This window comes from Salvelinus alpinus, chromosome 2 (assembly GCF_045679555.1).
Source record: "Salvelinus alpinus chromosome 2, SLU_Salpinus.1, whole genome shotgun sequence".
Taxonomy (NCBI): domain Eukaryota; kingdom Metazoa; phylum Chordata; class Actinopteri; order Salmoniformes; family Salmonidae; genus Salvelinus; species Salvelinus alpinus.
This window is the reverse complement of record NC_092087.1, coordinates 123,909,849-123,932,730: the sequence shown is the minus strand read 5'-3', so window position 1 is coordinate 123,932,730 and position 22,882 is coordinate 123,909,849. Positions and strand designations below refer to the sequence as shown.

The following is a 22,882-nucleotide window of genomic DNA, read 5'->3' as shown; positions in this document are numbered from 1 at the left end:
TCCCCTCTCTCTATTTCTCTCTGTCTTTCTCGCTCTATTTCTCTCTCTATCTCTCTCTGTCTTTCTCTCTCTCTGTCTTTCTCTCTCTCCCCTCTCTCTATCTCTCTTTGTCTTTCTCTCTCCCCTCTCTCTGTCTTTCTCTATCTCTCTGTGTCTCTTTCTCTGTCTCTCTCTCTCTCTGTGGGAGCTAGAAGTGATGTAATATGTTGTCTTAGCTATCGTTACACAACAGTAGGGAAAGCAAAATGCGTGTGTCTTTAAAGTGAAAAACAGAATTAAAAACCTGAGGGCCACTAAAACATTTGTCTGTGTCGAGAATGTACTTATTTTTTATCTGAGATTTCCAAACTAAATGTAAAGCGTCAACAGAATAGCAGAAAGAATAAAACCTTTCAGTGTTGAGAGGGCGAGGACAGAATCCATCCCACGCAAACCCAAACACTTGAAAAGCATGTCGGTAGAAAAGGAGAGACAGAGGAAGGGAGAGAACGAGAGAGAAAGAGAGAGAACAAAGCTCCAGCATCCTCCACCTATTGAATTCAATTCACAACCCCTCTCATGGTCAAGGGCTCCACCTCAAAACTTCAGGAGAAAAATAAATAAATAACAATCCATTTTTGAGTGTCATTGAACCAGGTGCCGATGGCCCTGAAAGCCTACTGGTGCCCGACAGGTTGCCTGTTCTAAAAGTTTACCGTCCTCCACATATGACTCAGCGCCCATCTCTCTCTCTCTCTCACTCTCTCTCTCTCACTCTCTCTTTCTCTCTCTCTCTCTCTCTCTCTCTCTCTCTCTCTCTCTTCACTCTCTCCCCATCTTTTTCTCCCTGTCTCTCCCTCTTTCTCTCTCCCTGTCTCTCCTTCTCTCTCCCTCACCCTCTCTCTCTCTCTCTCTCTCTCAGCCAGCTGAATTAGTATGGTTAAATGAGAGACATGGACAGGAGTGGGACTGAATTATCAAATGATAGGCTTTTTAAAAACGCTGTCATACCTAGGCTCTTCATTTTCTCTCTCCACTGAGCTCAATTACCTTTCGAACACGCTCTTTCTAAATGTCAGCAAGTGGTTGACAAAGTATAGTGGTTCTACAGTATCTCTGGTCACGCTTTAGTTTCGTGTGATTGAAGCCGAGTGATCATGCTGTGCTTATAAAGCCTTCATATGCATGACATAAAGGACTATGTCATCTGTCATAAGTTATATTTACATCCATAAACTATACTGTACATAGACATTAATACACTTAGTTTGAGGTGGTGATTGTATAGATTAGATTAGACATGAAGGCATATAACATCTTTACATAAGTACACATTCATAGAAGCTACCTTCATAAACTATACAAAGACGTTCACATACAGTACCAGTCAAAGTTCGGACACACCTACTCATTCAAGGGTTTTTCTTTATTTTTACTATCTTCTACATTGTAGAATAATAGTGAAGACATCAAAACTATGAAATAACACATATGGAATCATGTAGTAAACAAAAAAAGTGTTAAACAAATCTAAATATATTTGAGATTTGAGATTCTTCCCTTTGCCTTGATGACAGCTTTGTACACTCTTGGCATTCTCTCAACCAGCTTCACCTGGAATGCTTTTCCAACAGTCTTGAAGGAGTTCCCACATATGCTGAACACTTGTCCTTCACTCTGTGGTCCAACCCATCCCAAACCATCTCAATTGGTTTGAGGTCGGGTGATTGTGGAGGCCAGGTCATCTGATGCAGCACTCAAATAGGTCAAATAGCCTTTACACAGCCTTGGCTTGGGTCATTGTCCTGTTGAAAACATATAGTCCAACTAAGCGCAAACCAGATGGGATGGCGTATCACTGCAGAATGCTGTGGTAGCCATGCTGGTTAAGTGTGACTTGAATTCTAAATACATCACTGACAGTGTCACCAGCAAAGCACCCCCACACCATCACACCTCCTCCTCCATGCTTCACGGTGGGAACCACACATGTGGAGATCATCCATTCACCTCCTCTGCGTCTCACAAAGACATGGCGGTTGGAACCAAAAATCTCAAATTTGGACTCATCAGAGCAAAGGACAGATTTCCACTGGTGTAATGTCCATTGCTCGTGTTTCTTGGCCCAAGCAAGTCTTCTTCTTCTTAGTGTCCTTTAGTTGAGGCGATTTGAACATGAAGGCCTGATTCACACAGTCTCATCTGAACAGTTGATGTTGAGATGTGTCTGTTACTTGAACTTTGTGAATCATTTATTTAGGCTGCAATTTCTGAGGCTCTAATGAACTTATCCTCTGCAGCAGAGGAAACTCTGGGTCTTCCTTTCCTTTGGCGGTCCTCATGAGAGCTAGTTTCATCACACCGCTTGATGGTTTTGTGACTGCACTTGAAGAAACTTTCAAAGTTCATAAAATGTTCCGTATTGACTGACCTTCATGTCTTAAAGTAATGATGGACTGTCATTTCTCTTTCCTTATTTGAGCTGTTCTTGCCATAATATGGACTTGGTCTTTTACCAAATAGGGCTATCTTCTGTATACCAACCCTACCTTGTCACAACACAACTGATTGGCTCAAATGCATTAAGAGGGAAAGAAATTCCACAAATTAACTTTTAACAAGGCACACCCGTTAATTGGAATACATTCCAAGTGACTACCTCATGAAGCTGGTTGAGAGAATGCCAAGAGTGTGCAAAGCTGTCATCAAGGCAAAGAGTGGCTACTTTGAAGAATCTCAAATGTCATAATATTATACACTTTTTTGGTTACTACATGATTCCATATGTGTTTTTTCATAGTTTTTTCATAGTAAAAATAAAGAAAAATCCTTGAATGAGTAGGTGTCCAAACTTTTGACTGGTACTGTACATTATAAACACATATATTTGCTTACCGTATCTCTTTCCTCTGGTTTGTAGTAAGGTTCTCAGTAGTAAGCAGAAGCTACTGAGGAGGTGTACCCTACGGAAACATACTAGGTACATCCCCCCTGCCCGCTTGGACTCATTACAATTTTGGGAATGACTACGAATTTATTCTTGATGCATGGATTCGATATCCGAGAGAAAGTTGGTGGTTTTCAAAATGGCCCGCTGAGCTGAGCTGCTTTTGGACAGTGCCTGAAACTGCTGCCTGTTGTCTTATGATTTGAACCACCTCTTACTGTACACTAACTCGTGTTGCTCTTATTTCTGAATGTACAACAGCTATTTGGGAAGGTCTTCAAAACAGATCCACTGAACAGATATGCTGTCTAACTTGTTCATTGTGATATTTCACCATCAACTTCAATCCTTCTGGAAGTTTTATCAACTACTCTTGCCTCTTACCTCACTTCCTGTCATTCACACCATTCACACTCACATCACCTAAACGTGAAAGACACAATGACTTCATCTCAACAGTTAACATTTACAATGACCACCGAAACAGTCACAGTTAGATTGGGTATAGCTTCCTACCCCTTGCCCGCTGCCTGTCCTCTGCACGGCCCCTCCACTGCCCCTGCGTGTTGTCACTTGGAAACCCTGTACACAGCATTGTCCATCCTCTGACCTCAGCACTCCACCGTGCGTCTCACCATTTCAGCAGTCCGTCCTTGGATATTAGACCCCATGAATAGTTAATCACAAGGTTTAATGAAATCATCACTTCACCTTATTCCCTTGGTGGTCTTGGTTATCTATGATACAAGACCCTCCCCTGCACAAACTCCTATGGTACCTCTTCTATGCTCCTCCAATGGGGACTCTGCCAGTCAGAGAGACAGTGATTGGCCAGCTGAGGTCACATGTTTAGGAGTGAGCTGAGTGCTAAAGAATCATAATTACATACTAACAGTCGGGTACCCGCTGAAGCATTTTGCCTGCTGTGCGCTTGTATTTTGGATAATAGGCTGCAGTGCATGCTGGTCTATGAATAGGCCCATCAAGCTGACCTAATTTAAATGCCTTGCTCTCCAGTGAACCAACCAATAATTGGGTAAACGAATGAACAAACTCATGAAATGGTGAAAGACTCCTGTAAAAAGTCTCCAATCAATGCATTTTGTTTGAAATGTTCCCGACCCCTAACCTGTGCTTGATCTTGATATAGTATGTGTGTATATATCTTTGTTCCACTAACACCATTTCTTTCTCTCTCTCTCCATCCCTCCACACCATCGTCCCCCTTTCTCCCTCCATCGATCCATCCCCATGACAGCCAGAAGCTGAGTTTCAAAGAGCGGGTCCGGATGGCGAGCCCCAGGGGGCAGAGTATTAAGAGCCGGCAGACGTCGGTGAGCGACCGGCGGTCCCCGGGGACTGAGGCTGGGGGTACGGAGGGCACCAGCCCTGCCAAGGTCCAGAAGAGCTGGAGCTTCAACGACCGCACCCGCTTCAGACCCTCCCTCCGCCTCAAGATCCAATCACGCTCCACTGCCGATGGTGAGAGGAACTAATGCATTGTCGTGATTGGTCAATTGTTGGATTTGGGCGTTTAGTGTAAGAGATGGGTTGATTGGTACCATGTCATTTCCGTTGCCTTCATACCAAAATGGTAATCTTGCCCTGATGCTTTCTACGCATGTTATCATCCTCAGAATGATATCTCATGATATCTTTAGATATACTTAGCTTAACCTTAGATCACTGGTGAGCTACATCAACTTACAACCACACTATTAATGTCATGCTAGCTTTCACTCCCTTTCCCTAAGTTCTCTGGCTGGGCGCCTATGAAGGATTACTCCTAGACCGCTGGTCTTATGGGCAGACCAGACCAGAGCTGGCACAGACCATAGAGCCAGCCATAGAGCCAGCTAGGCCCAGCGGGAGGAATGTTAATGCCTGTTTGCGGTGCGCTGGTTTGGGCTAGTGGGGCTGGCCGGCTTGGTTATGGCTGGAGCTCTGAACCGTACTTTGGATGGTGGGTGGGAAGGGAAGGGAACGGGTATGCTGTAGATTAGCAGCCTTAAGGTGCTAGCAGAGGCTGCAGTGCTGCACTATCCAGCCTAGCCAGCTGGCTGAGGAAGGCAGGGTAACAGCCACAGGGACCAGGTAGCTAGGTCAAACAGAACACCAGCTGAATTCTAGAAGGAAGTAGGTCTACACCAATAGTGGACTATAATAACACTATTACCAGCACATTATGTTGAGGATGGATAGAAATGGGATGGGTGAAATATCCAGCTGAATCTGGTGTAAGAGACGTTTTGGATAAAGTGAGGACTAATGACTATACTGTATATGACGCGTACCTTACACAACCATACAATAATCATGTTGTATATGGTAAATGGACTGTTGCATATACGGTGTGCCAGATGGATTAAATGGCTTTGCCAAGAACCAGCTACAGTACTTTCTGAATTAATGAGAGCAGAGATTGATGCTGGCTGACACACACACACCAATCTCCCAAAGGCCCGTGGTGGCTTGCCTTGTAACATTACAAATAGCATTAACCTGGGGTCATAGTAAACGTTTTATTGGTCAGGGGAAAATTTGTTTGATCTGCACTCTACCACTTCTAACCCCTGGCCCGCTTTGGTGTGCTTTATGTCGTAACTCATGCCTGGCCACTCATAAACAGCAGGTCTTTGTGATAAATATTTCCCATTAGCAATATACCTACTGAGGCCAGGCAGCTCTCAGGCTCGTGCTCTTCTGCTATACTATATGGACTCTCTTTTGTGAAAACAAGAGTTTTTCATTTTTTTCTCTCTCTCATCTCTCTCGCTGTCTCTCTCTCTCTCTCCCTCTCCAGTAGCAGAGCGTGGGTAAAATCCCTGTGGAAACCAAGCCAGTAAAAACATGTTAAAACCAATGTTGGGATTATTGCGTTGTTTGCTCTATAACCCATTCGTTCATACGTTGCCGTGATATACAATAAGGCAGAGATAACAATTGACAACAGTCACACAGTGGTGAAATAAATTCAACTACACATACATTTGTTTCATCACAGAACCGGAGAGCAACGTCGGTCAGGGAAGTCCACAAAGCAAATATGCATGTAATGAGTAGTTATATGACCTGCAACCAGTGGTGTAAAGTACTTAAGTAAAAATACTTTAAAGTACTAATTAAGTCATTTCTGTACTTTACGTTACTATTTATATTTTTGGCAACTTTTACTTTTACTTCATTACTTTCCTAAAGAAAATATAGTACTTTTTACTCAAAAGTACTCGTTATATTTTGAATGCTTAGCAGGACAGGAAAATGGTTAAATTCACACACTTATCAAGAGAACACGTGGTCATCCCTACTGCCTCTGGGATGGCAGACTCACTAAGCACAAATGCATCTTTTGTAAATAATGTCTGAGTGTTGGAGTGTGCCCCTGGCTATTCATACATTTAAAAAACAAGACAATGGTGCCGTCTGCTTAATATAAGGAATTTGAAATGATTTATACTTTTACTTTTTATACTTAAGTATATTTTATCAATTACATTTACTTTTGATACTTAAGTATATTTAAAACCAAATACTTTTAGACTTTTACTCAAGTAGTATTTTACTGGGTGACTTTCTATTAAGGTATCTTTACTTTTACTCAAGTATGACGATTGGGTACTTTTCCCACGACTGCCTGCAACATGTTAAAGCGAGTTAATGTTTGACAGTTTACTAAAAAACTACTGATTTAGAAGTCAACACAAAGACAACAGGAGTATTGCCTCTGCTATTTCAGCACCATTTCAACTTAAACATTTAATCAACAAGTCTATATACAGTATGCTTTTTTGAATACACTGAAAACAGTTTCTTTTTTTAAGTTTGGACTCACCTTACTTGTAGACTAGCTGAATGCCAATGCCATCCTCCTCTCTTTCATGTTGGCAAAATGGTCTATGGCTCTGTCACCTACCTAAAACGCTTGCTAGCCTAACTTCCTCGCATGGGTAACAATGAATCAGATAAGTTAGCTAGCTATTTAACGTTAGCCTAAAATTTGCCCAGCGTCGTCCGGGTTAGGGTTTGGCTGGGGTAGGCCGTCATTGTAAATAAGAATTTGTTCTTAACTGACTTGCCCAGTTAAATAAAGATTAAATAGAAATACTGCCACAACATGTCATACTCTTTTGGTCCACACAGCATCAGATAGATGGGCTACACATACTGAGACAGAAGGGCGCTGTTTCCCTCGCTCTGATGATTTCTCCGGTGAGATTCAGCCACTTGCGAATTGATGGAAAATCATTAAAACACAGAGAGAGACAAAAGATATGTTTTAAAATTATTATTTTTTGAATATTTGTGGAAGCCTGGCTTCCCTTGGCATCAATGAATGCGCGCCACTGTCTCTCTCCAACCCCTTCCTCCCTCTCTCCTTCCTTCCCTCCATCTCTCTTTCTTTCTGTCTCTGTCATAAAAAAAAGGTATGTTAAAACTCAAACTCTCTTTCCCTCCATCTCTCTTTCTTTCTGTCTCCGTCATAAAAAAAAGGTATGTTAAAACTCAAACTCTCTTTCCCTCCTCTCTCTCTCTCTCTAGCTGACTCTAACATGACCACTGAGGATGGGTTTGGTGATGACAAGGGGTGTCACTGTGAGATCTCTGTGGAGGACCTGCTGCCTTCCGTCAAGTCTGTCATCCGAGCCGTCAGGTAAGCCATACGCACGCACGCTTGCTTGCACACACACACACACACACACACACACACACACACACACACACACACACACACACACACACACACACACACACACACACACACACACACACACACACACACACACACACACACACACACACACCTGCTGCCCTCACGCAAGTATGTCATCAGAGCCTTAGTGTGACCTTTTTCTTCTTATTGTAACCTCCTAACTCTTTCCCTTAATCCATACCGTGAGAGGCAGCTTCAAAATCCCTCTTACTTCCCGCCATGGGTTTAGCCAGTAGATACATTACTATATACTTTTTCCATCAGTCTTACCACTTTGATCCTCACATTGGGCAGTAAGGGCCTCTCATATTCAACCTCTTCCGTTGTATGTGGCCCCTAGGCTCCACAGGTGTATGTACTAAGCTCCCCTCTACTCTCTCTCAAAGGGCTAGATTTACATGTTACACAGCTAAAGTAAACACTGAAGTAAAGACTGATTTTACCTCAGATCTTTCGCTGTACAACTTCACAGGAATATTTTCTTTCGAAATATGAAATGATTCTCCAGATGAGCGGTCATGTATTTATGTTGAGAAAGAAGAGCTGTTTCTGCTGTTTCTGTTTTAGATCTCAGTACCTTGGCGTGTGTTACTCTAGGTCAATGTCCTTCTTTGTTTGAGGACTCCCTCTTGTGGTAGATTGACAAACTGCATTGAGAATCCCTCCTGTGCTGGATCGCATTCATTAGCACACACCGTAGCGAAATGTTTCGCAACGGGAAACAAAAACAAGCATTTCTTATTAGACACGTTCATGTAGTCCCTCCCTGTTTCAGTCAATGTTCTTTCTTCTGGTATTTAATGAACATGACCCTGGTCTGGTCCATCCAGGATAATGAAGTTCCACGTGGCCAAGAAGAAGTTTAAGGAGACGTTGCGTCCGTACGATGTGAAGGACGTCATAGAGCAGTACTCCGCCGGACACCTGGACATGCTGTGTCGCATCAAGAGCCTGCAGACACGGTGAGAACAATAATGCACTGTCACGCATGGTCAAAGTGCTCACGTAGTCACACGTTCTAACTTAGACCGTCCAATACAATGCATGAAAAGCTTAGCTAGTAGCCTATGTGTATTCACTGCTTAGCCACTAATGTGAGCAGTATGTCTTTGTCTTCATGTCTTCATGTGAGTGTGCATATGTTCGAGTCTGTGTGCATACATTCATATTTGTGTGTGTGTGTGTGTGTGTGTGTGTGTGTGTGTCCTCACTTTCCCCCACAGGCTGGACATGATAGTGGGGCCCCAGCCCCTGAGCAGCCGAGCCAAGATCTTTTCCTTTCCCTCCCTGCCCATGTATTACAGCCAGGGCAGAAAGAACTCCACGCAGGGGTCAGAGTTAACCCCCTCACGCCCCTCACACACACCCCTCACGCACTCCTATCCTCACACCCTCTTGACTTTCTCCCCATCCCCTGCATGTGGACTAGTAGATTGTTTGCTAGAAGAAACACTGCATGGTTTTCAAATCGCACACATTTTTCTTACCTGTCTAGGTTGATAGTATATCTTACCTGTCTAGGTTGATAGTATATCTTACCTGTCTAGGTTGACAGTATATCTTACCTGTCTAGGTTGACAGTATATCTTACCTGTCTAGGTTGACAGTATATCTTACCTGTCTAGGTTGACAGTATATCTTACCTGTCTAGGTTGATAGTATATCTTACCTGTCTAGGTTGATAGTATATCTTACCTGTCTAGGTTGACAGTATATCTTACCTGTCTAGGCTGACAGTATATCTTACCTGTCTAAGTTGACAGTATATCTTACCTGTCTAGGTTGACAGTATATCTTACCTGTCTAGGTTGACAGTATATCTTACCTGTCTAGGTTGACAGTATATCTTACCCGTCTAAGTTGACAGTATATCTTACCTGTCTAAGTTGACAGTATATCTTACCTGTCTAGGTTGACAGTATATCTTACCTGTCTAGGTTGACAGTATATCTTACCTGTCTAGGTTGACAGTATATCTTACCTGTCTAAGTTGACAGTATATCTTACCTGTCTAAGTTGACAGTATATCTTACCTGTCTAGGTTGACAGTATATCTTACCTGTCTAGGTTGACAGTATATCTTACCTGTCTAAGTTGACAGTATATCTTACCTGTCTAAGTTGACAGTATATCTTACCTGCCTAGGTTGACAGTATATCTTACCTGTCTAGGTTGACAGTATATCTTACCTGTCTAGGTTGACAGTATATCTTACCTGTCTAGGTTGACAGTATATCTTACCTGTCTAGGTTGATAGTATATCTTACCTGTCTAGGTTGATAGTATATCTTACCTGTCTAGGTTGACAGTATATCTTACCTGTCTAGGCTGACAGTATATCTTACCTGTCTAAGTTGACAGTATATCTTACCTGTCTAGGTTGACAGTATATCTTACCTGTCTAGGTTGACAGTATATCTTACCTGTCTAGGTTGACAGTATATCTTACCTGTCTAAGTTGACAGTATATCTTACCTGTCTAAGTTGACAGTATATCTTACCTGTCTAAGTTGACAGTATATCTTACCTGTCTAGGTTGACAGTATATCTTGCACGGGGATCCACTTGGGACTGTTGATGGGTTCAGTTTCTAGATTCCTCCTGGTGATGTTTCTTCTGTTCTGCATTCCTGTCAACTGAGTTTTCTCTGAGTTTTCTCTTAAACTTATGGCTCGATTCAATCAGATCCGCTTTAGCCAACATCCGCACAGCTGATGGTTTGACGGTGTCGGAGGTGGAATTGCGTTAGAGTGATCAAATCCACAAGTTGCTCCCGGCATTATAGCTTAAACGGACATTGCCATTGGCTGCACGGAGTCTCATTAAATTCGAATTCTGGAATGTGAGATGTAATCTACACCTCGATTAGGCTGTTAAAAATCCTCAGTGTTTAGTTAAATGATTTTTCAATTTGAGTGTAATTATTTTTATAAAGCCTACACTTTCTCATTCAGAACTTCTAACGCAAGTGGGGAGGTGTGGCTTCATGACAATGATCACAAGAGCAGCTGCTCACCGATTTACAGCTCCAATGCAGTTCCACCGCCGACACTGCCAAAACATCAGCTATGCAGGTGTCGGCTATAGCAGGTTGGCACTTGATCTGATTAAACCTAGGCCCTAAACTTTCCCTGAATTTGAAAGGCCTTATTTAGTAGTGAGCCACCATGTGGTAGAAACTTTAAAATGTTCTGGTCGAGAGCTTCTTGAGTCATGGAAAATATTGATTATCTCATATAAACATCTCAACTGAAAATCCAAATGTGTAGTAAAATGATATATAAATACAAATAAAAACTATGCTTGTAATTTAAGGTCATCCATTTTGTCTTTAAAATCCAGTAGTAGATAATACATTTCTTCTCTTCTTCTTGGCTTCTAAAGTTTTATTGTAGATCTTTTGAAAAAAGGTGTATTGACATCCTACTGGGCACAGACGTCAATTCAACGTCTATTCCACGTTGGTTCCACCTCTTTTCCGTGAAATGACATGGAAACAACGTTGATTCAGCCAGTGTGTGTGCCCAGCGGGATGCTGTTGATATTGATACACTTGCAACATATATCTCTAGTGACACAGTAAACCGAGCCAAATATATCCTTGTGAGCAGTATGGCCTCTACAGTAAGTGTTGTATTCTCATAGAGGACCAATTCCAACTCTAACTCTCTTTCCTTCCTTCTTCCTTCTCGGCAGGCTGCCTACTGGACATCCTCTGGTCCTGCACCATTTCTCTCTCTGTACCCTTTCTTTAACACTATGTCTCCTGTGTCCTCCAGAGTGGACCAGATCCTGGGTAAAGGCCAGATTCCTCTGGATAAGAAGATCCGGGACAAGCTGCTGTCTGATGGAGACCTGCTGGAGGACATGAGTATGCTGGGACGCGTCTGCAAAGTGGAACGGCAGGTCAGTGGGTTTCCATGAACTGAAACACTGGTTCATTAAATATGGTGAATTATGTGTGGTTCACCTTTTACATTTGTGGGAATTGGCCTATACGGGCGGGGCTAAATTGAAATGTTTCTCACAGAAGAAATATGAAAAGCATATGCATAAGCATGGTAGCAATTTTAAGGGAACAGTTAAATAAAATAAAAATGATTAGACCAAAGGTGAGTACACAAGTTCACCTGACACAAGACTGAATCCAAACAATACACTGTTGACATTCAGTAACATTAGAATATTCCTCTAAAATGTGGGGTAGGTGCAACATAAGACAACAAAATTACAAGGGTTTGAGTGAGAGGACTAACTGGTGTGTCCAAGTGGCCACACCCCTCTCCAAAGTTTGCACAGTTCCTAAGAAATTTCAATGCATTTTTATGACTCAAAGAAGAGTCTTCAACTATAAGGTACTTTTTTTAGCTTTCCTAGCTGTGCCGTTGAGGAAGTAGAACAAGCACACTTGTAGTTGTGTTTGGAACACAACCCTGCGTCCCCGTCGTCACACAACCACTGTTGCTGTTTACGCAATCCAAAAATGGTCCATAATGAATCGTAGTCTGGGTCAGGTGGGCATGATTTGAAAGCTTGTTCTATTGCCAACATGACTAGCTAAGTTAATATATACGATCGTACAGTGTTAGGCTTCACAAGGTAATTTTGGTGCGTATAGAAAGGAGTCACGAGTGCATTCAGGTGCGTGTGCTGCGGCAAATTTTCTATCCAATAAACAAACAGGCTCATTCTGTTCAGAACAACTCAGGATATAATGCCATGTCACCTTGTAACTGTACATCAAACATAGTGATCATAAACGCTGACACTGTATAAGACGTGAGTTTTATGATATGGAGATGTGAAGTGCACATTTGGACTCACGGGTGTTTTGGCTTGCTTGTGTGACATCAAAGTAGTATTTATTATAATAATCCTCATCGTCTCATCTTTCAAAGTACATTGAGTCCTCTTAACTTACAGCATTTCCCTCACTAAAAGAACAAAAAAATTGCAAACGTTGCCCGAGTACCTGGAGGCAAATTCTTAACGCACGCGGTGCTCAGGTTCAGAACGGCTGTCAGTCCAAACCCATACAGCGCTGTGAAGCATTAGTGCCCAAAATCTGCCATTTTTAACCCGTATACGGGTACAGGTATGAGTGTAAAGGGCTACCAACTACTGTTATTCAACATATTTTAATTGTTTTGCATATTATGGTTAAATGTGGTTACATGTTGTTTGTATTACCAATTATGTGAAAGTACTCTTTCTTTTGTGTAGCTAATATTAACCTTCATTTCTATTTTCCTCCCTCCCTCCCTCCCTCCCTTCCGTCCTTCCTTCCTCCCTTCAATCCATCCCTCTCTAGGTCCAGTCTATTGAGTCGAAGCTAGACTCCCTGTTGGACATCTACCGGCATGTGTTACGTAAAGGCTCCTCCTCTGCTCTTACCCTCTCCTCCTTGCCCCTGTTTGAGCTGGAGCAGACCTCAGACTACCAGAGCTCTATCCTCTTCAAGGACCACTCCACCTGCTCTACTCAGGTCAGCAGCACCGGAGGTGGGCCAGGGATCGAGGGCCAAGCGGGGTGCGTGACCCGCTCCTCCACCAACGCCTCAAACCTGTCCCGGGGACTTCACCTTATCCTGGCGCCGCCCACCGAGCTCAGCCTCAACCTCAACACTGACACCACCTCGCCTTCTACCGGTGGGCCCCCGCCCTCCTCGTTCAGTCCGTCGCCCCTTCCTCAACATCACCACCATCGTCATCATCATACCCTGCCGGAAAGTGGGGAACCAGTCCATAGCGGAAGTTCTTCTCACTCACCTCCTATTCTTACTCCTAATTGTGTATCTGGAGGTGGGGGGTTTCCTACTCTGGCCAGGCCCCCACCACCTCCTCCCCAGCCCAGCCGGACAGTGGGTCACTCCAGGCCGGAGAGGGAGAGGGAGGTGAAGGTGGGCGACTTCTGTGGAAGCCCGGAGGAGAGGGAGGATGGTGATGTGTTAGGCCCAGAACAAGGCCTCAGAATCGGGAGGCTGGGGCAGTCAAGAGGGGGGTCCAGTGGGAACAGCAATGGCCGGCCCTGCAATGCCAAAGCAGAGGGCTCCTGGAGGAGACACACAAGCCTGGAGATGGAGCCCCTGGTACCCCTCTCTTCTGCTCTGGGAGGAGGAGGTGGCTGCTCCTCCGGCTCCAACCCCAGCCAGGTGGACCGAAGCCTGGGCAAGTCCATGTCCGTCCAAGACCTGGGGCAGGGGGGGACGACCACCTCCATGGCCCTGGATAGCCACCACCATCCTAGCCTCAGCCTCTCGTCCCCCAGCCCCTGCAGCAGCGACTCCCCCACGGGCTCCCACAGTAGTCAGGACCCTGGGGGAGGGGGCGGCGGGGATGGCTGGGGGGAGGAGGACCTCTTTATCAGCGACAGGGATGTGGACGCCCTCGCTCTCCCCCCCGAGGCTCAAGGTGGAGCCTTTGGCTTTGACTTCCTGTCCCAGGGAACAGCCGACGCAACCTCTTACTCTTCAGAGTTACTGAGGACAGACCCGGGGCTTGGGGCGGGGTTAAGTGCTCTGGCGGGGTTCAATAGGAGCCTGCCGAGCGGGAGCGGGAACACGTCATCGCCCGCCTCAGTTGGGAGCACCGAGTCCCTGAGCATGCCGCACGTACGGCTAAAATAAGACACACCCCCGTGTCGTATGGACCAATCAAAGAACCTCACCTTATAGAGAAGCTCTTTATTCTATTTTTGGAGGGGTGAGGGGGAACAGGGAGGGACTATAATGGTTATTTCTGTTGATTTTTATGTTGATTCATTTGATAAAAAGCTAAGTATTTTTCATCCAAGTCGACGATACATGAACATATCATTGCATGAATTATTATGGAAGAAATCGAAACAAAGAAAATAAAGAAGTTAAAATAAAGAGAGAGAGAGAGCTGTATAAAAAGAGACTTTGATATATATATTATATATATCTAAGAAACAAGCAAAACTTGATCCTGAAAGACAGTGGGTTGATCTGTGATCTCGACACTGCATGAGCACTGCATGTTTTCAACTTACCCATGTAACAACTTACCCATAAGTCGTCATTCATTAACACAGGAAGTTGTTGATGCCTGTAGGCCTTATGGCAAAACCCTTCTAGAAAACGTTTCCTTAATTTTATTACACATAATCATGTACAGTAAAAGTTAAAGTGTGGGGCCTCCTAACTTATAAGACGTATGGGGCAAGTTAAATGCTTACATGAACCCAATATCATACTCTTATCCAAAGCTTCTGAGGCAGCCATCGTGAAATGAATGTTGCCTCAATACGACCAAGTTTTTCACCCACATCAGTTCCCTATAATAGTTTCTCATTTGAGTGACTATTGTGGACATACAATGGTACAAAACACTCCTCATTGTAATGATAGACTTGCCAAGTCCAGGTCAATACTAGTTTGAGGTAAATTGAATTCTGCCAACAGGTCACACACACACTCACACACACACACACTCCGGGTAGTTTACATACTATATAACCATTGTACACAAGCTGCTACACATAGTCCCGGGAAAGGAATAACTTCTAAAACAGGAGACGAATAGCTGCTAAAGCCATAGAAATAGAATTACTAGAATACGGTCCACCCATCATGACACCTTTGAATGGGGATGCCCGTTCTAGTACTTCTATTTCTATGCCTAAAACACAGTTCAATTGTGCACCCTGAGGTGTTTTGTACCTGACGACCAAGGTATCCACATTATGAATGTGATTTCTTGAGATACCTGTGTATCTTCTCATTCAATTATTTTATTTTTTGTTACTTATAACACAAGAGAGCAAAACACGAAGGGAGAAAATGTGCGAAAATATATTATGTGACCCTCTTTTAATTAAATGAAGATACTTGCAGTCTTATGGTTTCAGTCGAAATCACACTCACCGGCTGTAGTTCTTTTAATACATTATAGTTTTGAATGCTTATTAAATTGCTTAAACTGAAGTTGACATGCTGTAGAATGTATATAATGTTATGTTAATAATCTGTAAGTGATATTTTGCACACCCTGGCAAGCAGTGTGAGTGACATCATGGCTAATGCAAACAACTATTAACCCTTTTGACTTAAAGGGATAAGTCACTCAAATCACACAATTACATTGTTTTTCTTACCCTTCAAGCAGTCTTTACAGGGTACCAAAATAAAATAAAATAAATGTAATTTGGGTTGACTAACCTTTTAAGTGTTACAGATTCAGGTACAACAGGGTCATGTTCAATAGGGCACAATGTAGCAAAACATTTTGAAATGGAATGCAAAGATGACTCATTGGACACGCTCAACCTCAGGTAGTAGGCTACCTCATCGGTTTCAAAACGTTTTGTAACATTTTGTGCCTACTGAACAGGATCCTGTAAGGATTATTGGTTGTTTCAAAGGAGAGAAATCCATTCTAAACATGAAATACAGTATGGAATTGTACGCTAAATCCAAAGCTCCAGTACACATACCATTGGAAACAGAAACATTAGCAGAAACATTTACGGTCAATTAAATCCTTATTGAAGGCTTTACCAGAATATGTGTAGTATATAAAACATGCCGTACATAACAGGGTGCCTTTCTTAGCGATATACTGTCCATTTCAACATGTTTATTTGCACCCAACGTGTGGGTTGTTGGCATTTTGTGCTGAAATGGTCTCACATACTTGATTGTTTCGTCCCTTGTATAAAAAAATTAAAAAAGACTGATTTGGGCATTATTTATCCACATACAGACCATGTATTACCAAAGGAAAACTGCCCTTTAGAAATGTCATCATTGTGTCTCATACGATCATTATCCTAATTTATTTAAATGACGTGCACATACCTATACGATAGTAATAATTTCAGTTAGCTCCATCAAGCCTGTAATGTCATGAAAGATGCTCAAGAAACTTCTATTCTCCTACATCAATAAAAAAAAAAAAGGAAATTCAAGTGTGTTAGTGACATATTTACAGAAATGTTCTGTTAGCATATGATCGTTGTGATGTATGTTCTGTCCTGTAGCTGCGTGTTGACATCTGGTTATTACCTTGAAAAACGATTTAACTGTCAACCCATATTTAAATGACTGCGCACAAATGATGCACATGTTGTGAGTTTGAACACGTTTTAATGTCTTTGATATAGATCAAGCTCACAGGTTGCATACAATAAGGTGTAGAGGGAACAGTATCGACAAAGTTTGAACAGTGCAAGGGAGCTTTTAAGCCAAGCAAGGCGCTATAATATGTTAGTATCTGATTTATTTTTTAAAGTGCATTGGGAACATGCAAGCAGCCATAGGAAAACACAACACCATTTCAACATTTATCAACTTAAAAATGTTTGTACATTTTACTAACATTAACTAGCAGCTAGTTTAATACAAACCAGCACTATCAATAGCATTTTTGAGGTTTAACTGAGTAAATATAATAGCACACATCAGGAGTTATTTAAGTCGTCTTCCACTCAGATAGTGTATCCTAACCTCAAACAAGCAGACCAAAACATATATATAAAACAGAACACTTCCTTAATGAATATACCATGTCATTTTTTTCCTACGTCTGCTCTTGCGATGCATCGTGAGCATGGACCAGACTTTGACTATGATGTGTAGGAGGGGGGGTGATGTTTTTACAGTGGCGGGCGCTAACGTCGCGAGCCCAACACAACGTTCATTTGACCTTCTGGGCCGACTTGGTGACCTTGCCCGTGGACGGAGCCTTCTCCACCGCCTTGATCACGCCCACCGCCACCGTCTGACGCATGTCGCGCACCGCAAAGCGCCCTGGGAGGGTGGAGAGAATGATCAAATGCGAGTCATACTTCTAATGACTTCATTATAAACGTATTTCAGTCTATTAAGGCTTTATAGCACATGATACAATGCTATAGTTGATTTGAGATCAACTGTAGCACTTTGAAAATACTAAATGGAACATGTGATTAGTTCTAGACAAGAGGCACCAAGACTGATGAAGGATGGAGATAACTTCTTATCTGATGAACAGAGCAGGTTCTGTAATATATATATATATATATATATATATACAGTGGGGAGAACAAGTATTTGATACACTGCCGATTTTGCAGGTTTTCCTACTTACAAAGCATGTAGAGGTCTGTAATTTTTATCATAGGTACACTTCAACTATGAGAGACGGAATCTAAAAAATCCAGAAAATCACATTGTATGATTTTTAAGTAATTAATTTGCATTTTATTGCATGACATAAGTATTTGATACATCAGAAAAGCAGAACTTAATATTTGGTACAGAAACCTTTGTTTGCAATTACAGAGATCATACGTTTCCTGTAGTTCTTGACTAGGTTTGCACACACTGCAGCAGGGATTTTGGCCCACTCCTCCCTACAGATCTTCTCCAGATCCTTCAGGTTTCGGGGCTGTCGCTGGGCAATACGGACTTTCAGCTCCCTCCAAAGATTTTCTATTGGGTTCAGGTCTGGAGACTGGCTAGGCCACTCCAGGACCTTGAGATGCTTCTTACGGAGCCACTCCTTAGTTGCCATGGCTGTGTGCTTCGTGTCGTTGTCATGCTGGAAGACCCAGCCACGACCCATCTTCAATGCTCTTACTGAGGGAAGGAGGTTGTTGGCCAAGATCTCGCGATACATGGCCCCATCCATCCTCCCCTCAATACGGTGCAGTCGTCCTGTCCCCTTTGCAGAAAAGCATCCCCAAAGAATGATGTTTCCACCTCCATGCTTCACGGTTGGGATGGTGTTCTTGGGGTTGTACTCATACTTCTTCTTCCTCCAAACACGGCGAGTGGAGTTAGACCAAAAAGCTCTATTTTTGTCTCATCAGACCACATGACCTTCTCCCATTCCTCCTCTGGATCATCCAGATGGTCATTGGCAAACTTCAGACGGGCCTGGACATGCACTGGCTTAAGCAGGGGGACCTTGCGTGCGCTGCAGGATTTTAATCCATGACGGCGTAGTGTGTTACTAATGGTTTTCTTTGAGACTGTGGTCCCAGCTCTCTTCAGGTCATTGACCAGGTCCTGCCGTGTAGTTCTGGGCTGATCCCTCACCTTCCTCATGATCATTGATGCCCCACGAGGTGAAATCTTACATGGAGCCCCAGACCGAGGGTGATTGACCGTCATCTTGAACTTCTTCCATTTTCTAATAATTGCGCCAACAGTTGTTGCCTTCTCACCAAGCTGCTTGCCTATTGTCCTGTAGCCCATCCCAGCCTTGTGCAGGTCTACAATTTTATCCCTGATGTCCTTACGCAGCTCTCTGGTCTTGGCCATTGTGGAGAGGTTGGAATCTGTTTGATTGAGTGTGTGGACAGGTGTCTTTTATACAGGTAACGAGTTCAAACAGGTGCAGTTAATACAGGTAATGAGTGGAGAACAGGAGGGCTTCTTAAAGAAAAACTAACAGGTCTGTGAGAGCCGGAATTCTTACTGGTTGGTAGGTGATCAAATACTTATGTCATGCAATAAAATGCAAATTAATTATTTAAAAATCATACAATGTGATTTTCTGGATTTTTGTTTTAGATTCCGTCTCTCATAGTTGAAGTGTACCTATGATAAAAATGACAGACCTCTACATGCTTTGTAAGTAGGAAAACCTGCAAAATCGGCAGTGTATCAAATACTTGTTCTCCCCACTGTATATATATATATATATATATATATATATATATATGACAAAGACGTACAGTACACGTCATCTGTCCCCCAATAGGGATCTGGGTTGAGGGCAGACACACACACCGCCTACCAAGTGGTGGGTACTCAGAGAAGCTCTCCACACACGGGCTTCCCCGGGGACCATGTCAACGATGGCTGCGTCGCCAGACTTCAGGGCCTTGGGGTTGTCCTCCAGCTTCTTGCCCGAGCGCCGGTCAATCTTCTCCTTCAGTCCAGCACGGGGGCGTAGCCAGCACTGATCTGACCTGGGTGGTTCAGGATGATGACCTGAGGGAGGAGACACACACACGTCATTTCTCTTCTATGTGACTCTATGCTATTTGTTTCCTGTTTAAACGGGGTAGTAAGTGATGTGTGAATTGGACAAAAACAGGAATCAGAACACAGCATGTTAATTGGTGTCTCGTAATGACTCGTTTCAATCCAGACACACAATGTTCTCCACAGCTAACTCTCCTATCCAGACCTGTGCAGTGAAGTTGGCCGCCTCCATCGGCGGGTCATTCTTACTGTCTCCAGCCACGTTCCCTCGCCGTATGTCTTTTACCGACACGTTCTTGACGTTAAAGCCCACGTTGTCTCCGGGCATGGCTTCGGTCAGCGCCTCGTGGTGCATCTCCACTGACTTGACCTACGTGGTCACATTGACGGGGGCAAAAGTCACCACCATGCCTGGCTTGATCACGCCCGTCTCCACCCGCCCCACCGGGACCGTACCAATACCTGGGAGAGAGGGAGGTGAGAGGCATGAAATGTTTGAGGCAATCTTTCAAGTCTGAGGCCAGGATTGAATCCGATCTCACTTGTAGAAATTGTAGCATTTAATGGCAATATTTCCGCCTTCGCAGAGATCGCCTTCAAGGTAAACGCTGCAGATGTCAGCTTAATTGTAAATTCCAGGTAAGTGTCAAGCGTGCTAGATCGCGGATCGAACGCAGCTCGGACTGAATCCCAGCACGAGTGCAAGGTATAACATCAAAATAAAATGTATGCAAGAGCTGAAAAACAACTCAAAACCCTTTGGCTTTCATTGCTGCACAACAGCCAAATTGACTGAATTGAAATGGAATTGACCCCCAAGCCACTGGCATAGCACCAGTAGCGGGGAGGCCTCACAAGCTCCTCCACCTCCCATCTTGTAGACGTCCTGTAGGGGCAGGCGGAGGGGTTTGTCTGTGGGGCGGGAGGGCGGCTGGATGGCGTCCAGGGCCTCCAGCAGGGTGGTTCCAGAGGCGTTGCCGTCCTTACGGGTGATCTTCCACCCTTTGAACCATGTCATCTACAGGGAACACACCAAATATTAGGAACAAGCGTAACTTAAGCGTTATGGCCTACATAAGTAATACGTATTAAGACACCTTGTAAAACAAACCACTTTTCATACCATATCAGTTATACTAATTGGGCAGTGTAATTCAGTGGCGTGCATGACTGCATCTGCAACTCTATAGTGTAATAAGGTTGCGTCCTAAGAATATAAAGTGTCCTCCTGCCTTGGAAAAAGATGAGGATAAAAGAAGAATACTAACGTTAGGGCTAGCCTCCAGCATATTGTCCCCATTCCAGCCAGAGATGGGAACAAAGGCCACCGTATCCGGGTTGTAACCAATCTTCATATAGGTGCTGACTTCCTTCACAATCTCCTCATAGCGTTTCTGGCTGTAGTTGGGCTCGGTGGAGTCCATCTTGTTGACCCCTACGATCAGCTGCTTGACCCCTAGGGTGTAGGCCAGAAAGGGCGTGCTCACGGGTTTGCCCATTCTTGGAGATGCCCACCTCGAACTCGCCCACGCCCGCCGCCACGATGAGCACGGCACAGTCCGCCTGTGGCAGGCAGCAACCATGACGTTTAATTTTGTATGCATTTGAAAGCATTTTGAAAGCAGAAATTTTTACATGAAAAAATAAGCTATTTCTTATTCTTATTTCTTGTTTTAGTAAATGTAATTTTAAAATATGGTGCCGTTTATGGATTTCGTGAAATAACCGTTTGATTTTTAGAGTAGCCAATGTAATCCTGGTCAAAGGTTTAGTTTTCTAAAAGTATAGAAGACATGTTTAATATGTTTCATGCTCTTCCTTCTTCCAGTTTTGGGGCCCATACGTACCAAATAAGAAGGCCCTTGGCTAAACTTTTAGTCAGGGTCCATGTTTAGTGACAGCTGGATACGGTAGTGTCTGCAGCCCATACCTGAGAGGTGCCAGTGATCATGTTCTTGATGAAGTCCCTGTGTCCCGGGGCATCGATAATGGTGACGTAGTACCTGCTGGTCTCAAACTTCCACAGGGAGATGTCGATGGTGATGCCTCGCTCCCTCTCTGCCTTCAGCTTGTCCAGCACCCAGGCATACTTGAACGAGCCCTTCCCCATCTAAAGACAGACCAAAGAGACACCAAATCAATGTCAAAAGTCTGTGCAGTTTGTGTCTCTTTTGTCTTTGTTATGTTGGAACAAAATCGAGAGAGATATTGAGAGGAAAATAAGTCAATGCTCAGTTCAATGGTATGGATTCAAAGTGGAATCATACCATATCCCTGAAATACCGAGCTTGGTGTAAAGTTTGACAATAGACTCTAACATATCGATCATGTATAACAACAGGATAGACCTTAAATACATTCCCAGCACAAAGAGTGGTTTTGTTTAGTTACTTGTGTCAGGCCACCTCCATACCTCTGCGGCCTCCTTCTCAAACTTCTCAATGGTCCTCTTGTCGATGCCCCCACACTTGTAGATGAGGTGGCCTGTGGTGGTCGACTTGCCTGAGTCCACATGGCCGATCACCACGATGTTGATGTGAAGCTACTCCTTGCCCATAGCTGTTCACTCAGGAAGACACTGGAGTAGATAGAGGCAAGAGGGGTCAACTAAGCTAGCCAAGTTATTAGGAATTACAATGTCATTAACCGAGCAAAATGTATTACATTTTAGGGGGTATTAAGAAGACAAATATTTGTGAAATTGATTAATACTAGTGACTGAGTCCAGTATCCCTTTGCAATGCTTTGTTTAGTTGATAAGTCTGCTAAGCAACGAAGACAGCTCACAACAGTTGGTAGATTATTGCATCACACAAACACCTCTTCTCCCTCGCACATCATAATTTCAGTCATCGAGAACAAATCACACCCCATAAGATCTCTCTGTTCCCTTCCCTGACAATGTGTATAAAGTTTCACTGAGTAGCTGTTATTTAACAACATAGATGTTATTTTCCTTCCTGGTTCTCAAAGCCTACCCCACCATGTTCATGATGACACTGGAGACTGGTGGTTGGGTGCAAACAGTATATGGGACGTTTAATATTTCAAGAGGCAGTCACAGAAACAATGGCCAGTCAATCAATCAATATACCCCAGGATACATTCCAAATGGCACCCTATTCCATATTTAATGCACTGTGCTTTATACAAGGAATTATACACTATAGCCTATAGGGAATAGGGTGCCATTTCTGACGACTACCATTTTTTCCTAGGTAACCCCTCCATCCTCATATACTCCCATAAACACCTGCTACAATTGACACTGAAATAAAGTTTTTTTTTTTTAACATAACATGGCTATTAA

At 43.4% G+C, this 22,882-nt stretch overlaps 1 protein-coding gene and 1 pseudogene across 5 annotated transcripts in view; one reads left to right on the top strand and one right to left on the bottom strand.

Moving 5' to 3' along the window:
• Window positions 1-16,560, top strand: part of LOC139568653 (potassium voltage-gated channel subfamily KQT member 5-like) — a 135,361-nt gene extending 118,801 nt beyond the window's left edge. The window contains exons 10-16 of one of the 5 annotated variants that reach the window (XM_071390627.1): window positions 2,900-2,959; window positions 4,185-4,408; window positions 7,466-7,577; window positions 8,468-8,599; window positions 8,861-8,968; window positions 11,417-11,543; window positions 12,949-16,560. In XM_071390627.1, coding sequence (XP_071246728.1) covers window positions 2,900-2,959; window positions 4,185-4,408; window positions 7,466-7,577; window positions 8,468-8,599; window positions 8,861-8,968; window positions 11,417-11,543; window positions 12,949-14,262 — 2,077 coding nt within the window. In that variant the 3' untranslated portion in view covers window positions 14,263-16,560. The remainder of the gene's footprint in view (window positions 1-2,899; window positions 2,960-4,184; window positions 4,409-7,465; window positions 7,578-8,467; window positions 8,600-8,860; window positions 8,969-11,416; window positions 11,544-12,948) is intronic. The other 4 variants (XM_071390628.1, XM_071390629.1, XM_071390632.1 and 1 more) reach the window with 4 other exon arrangements.
• A 166-nt stretch (window positions 16,561-16,726) lies between these two features.
• Window positions 16,727-22,585, bottom strand: LOC139568655 (elongation factor 1-alpha, somatic form-like; annotated as a pseudogene).
• Window positions 22,586-22,882: the final 297 nt, after the last annotated feature.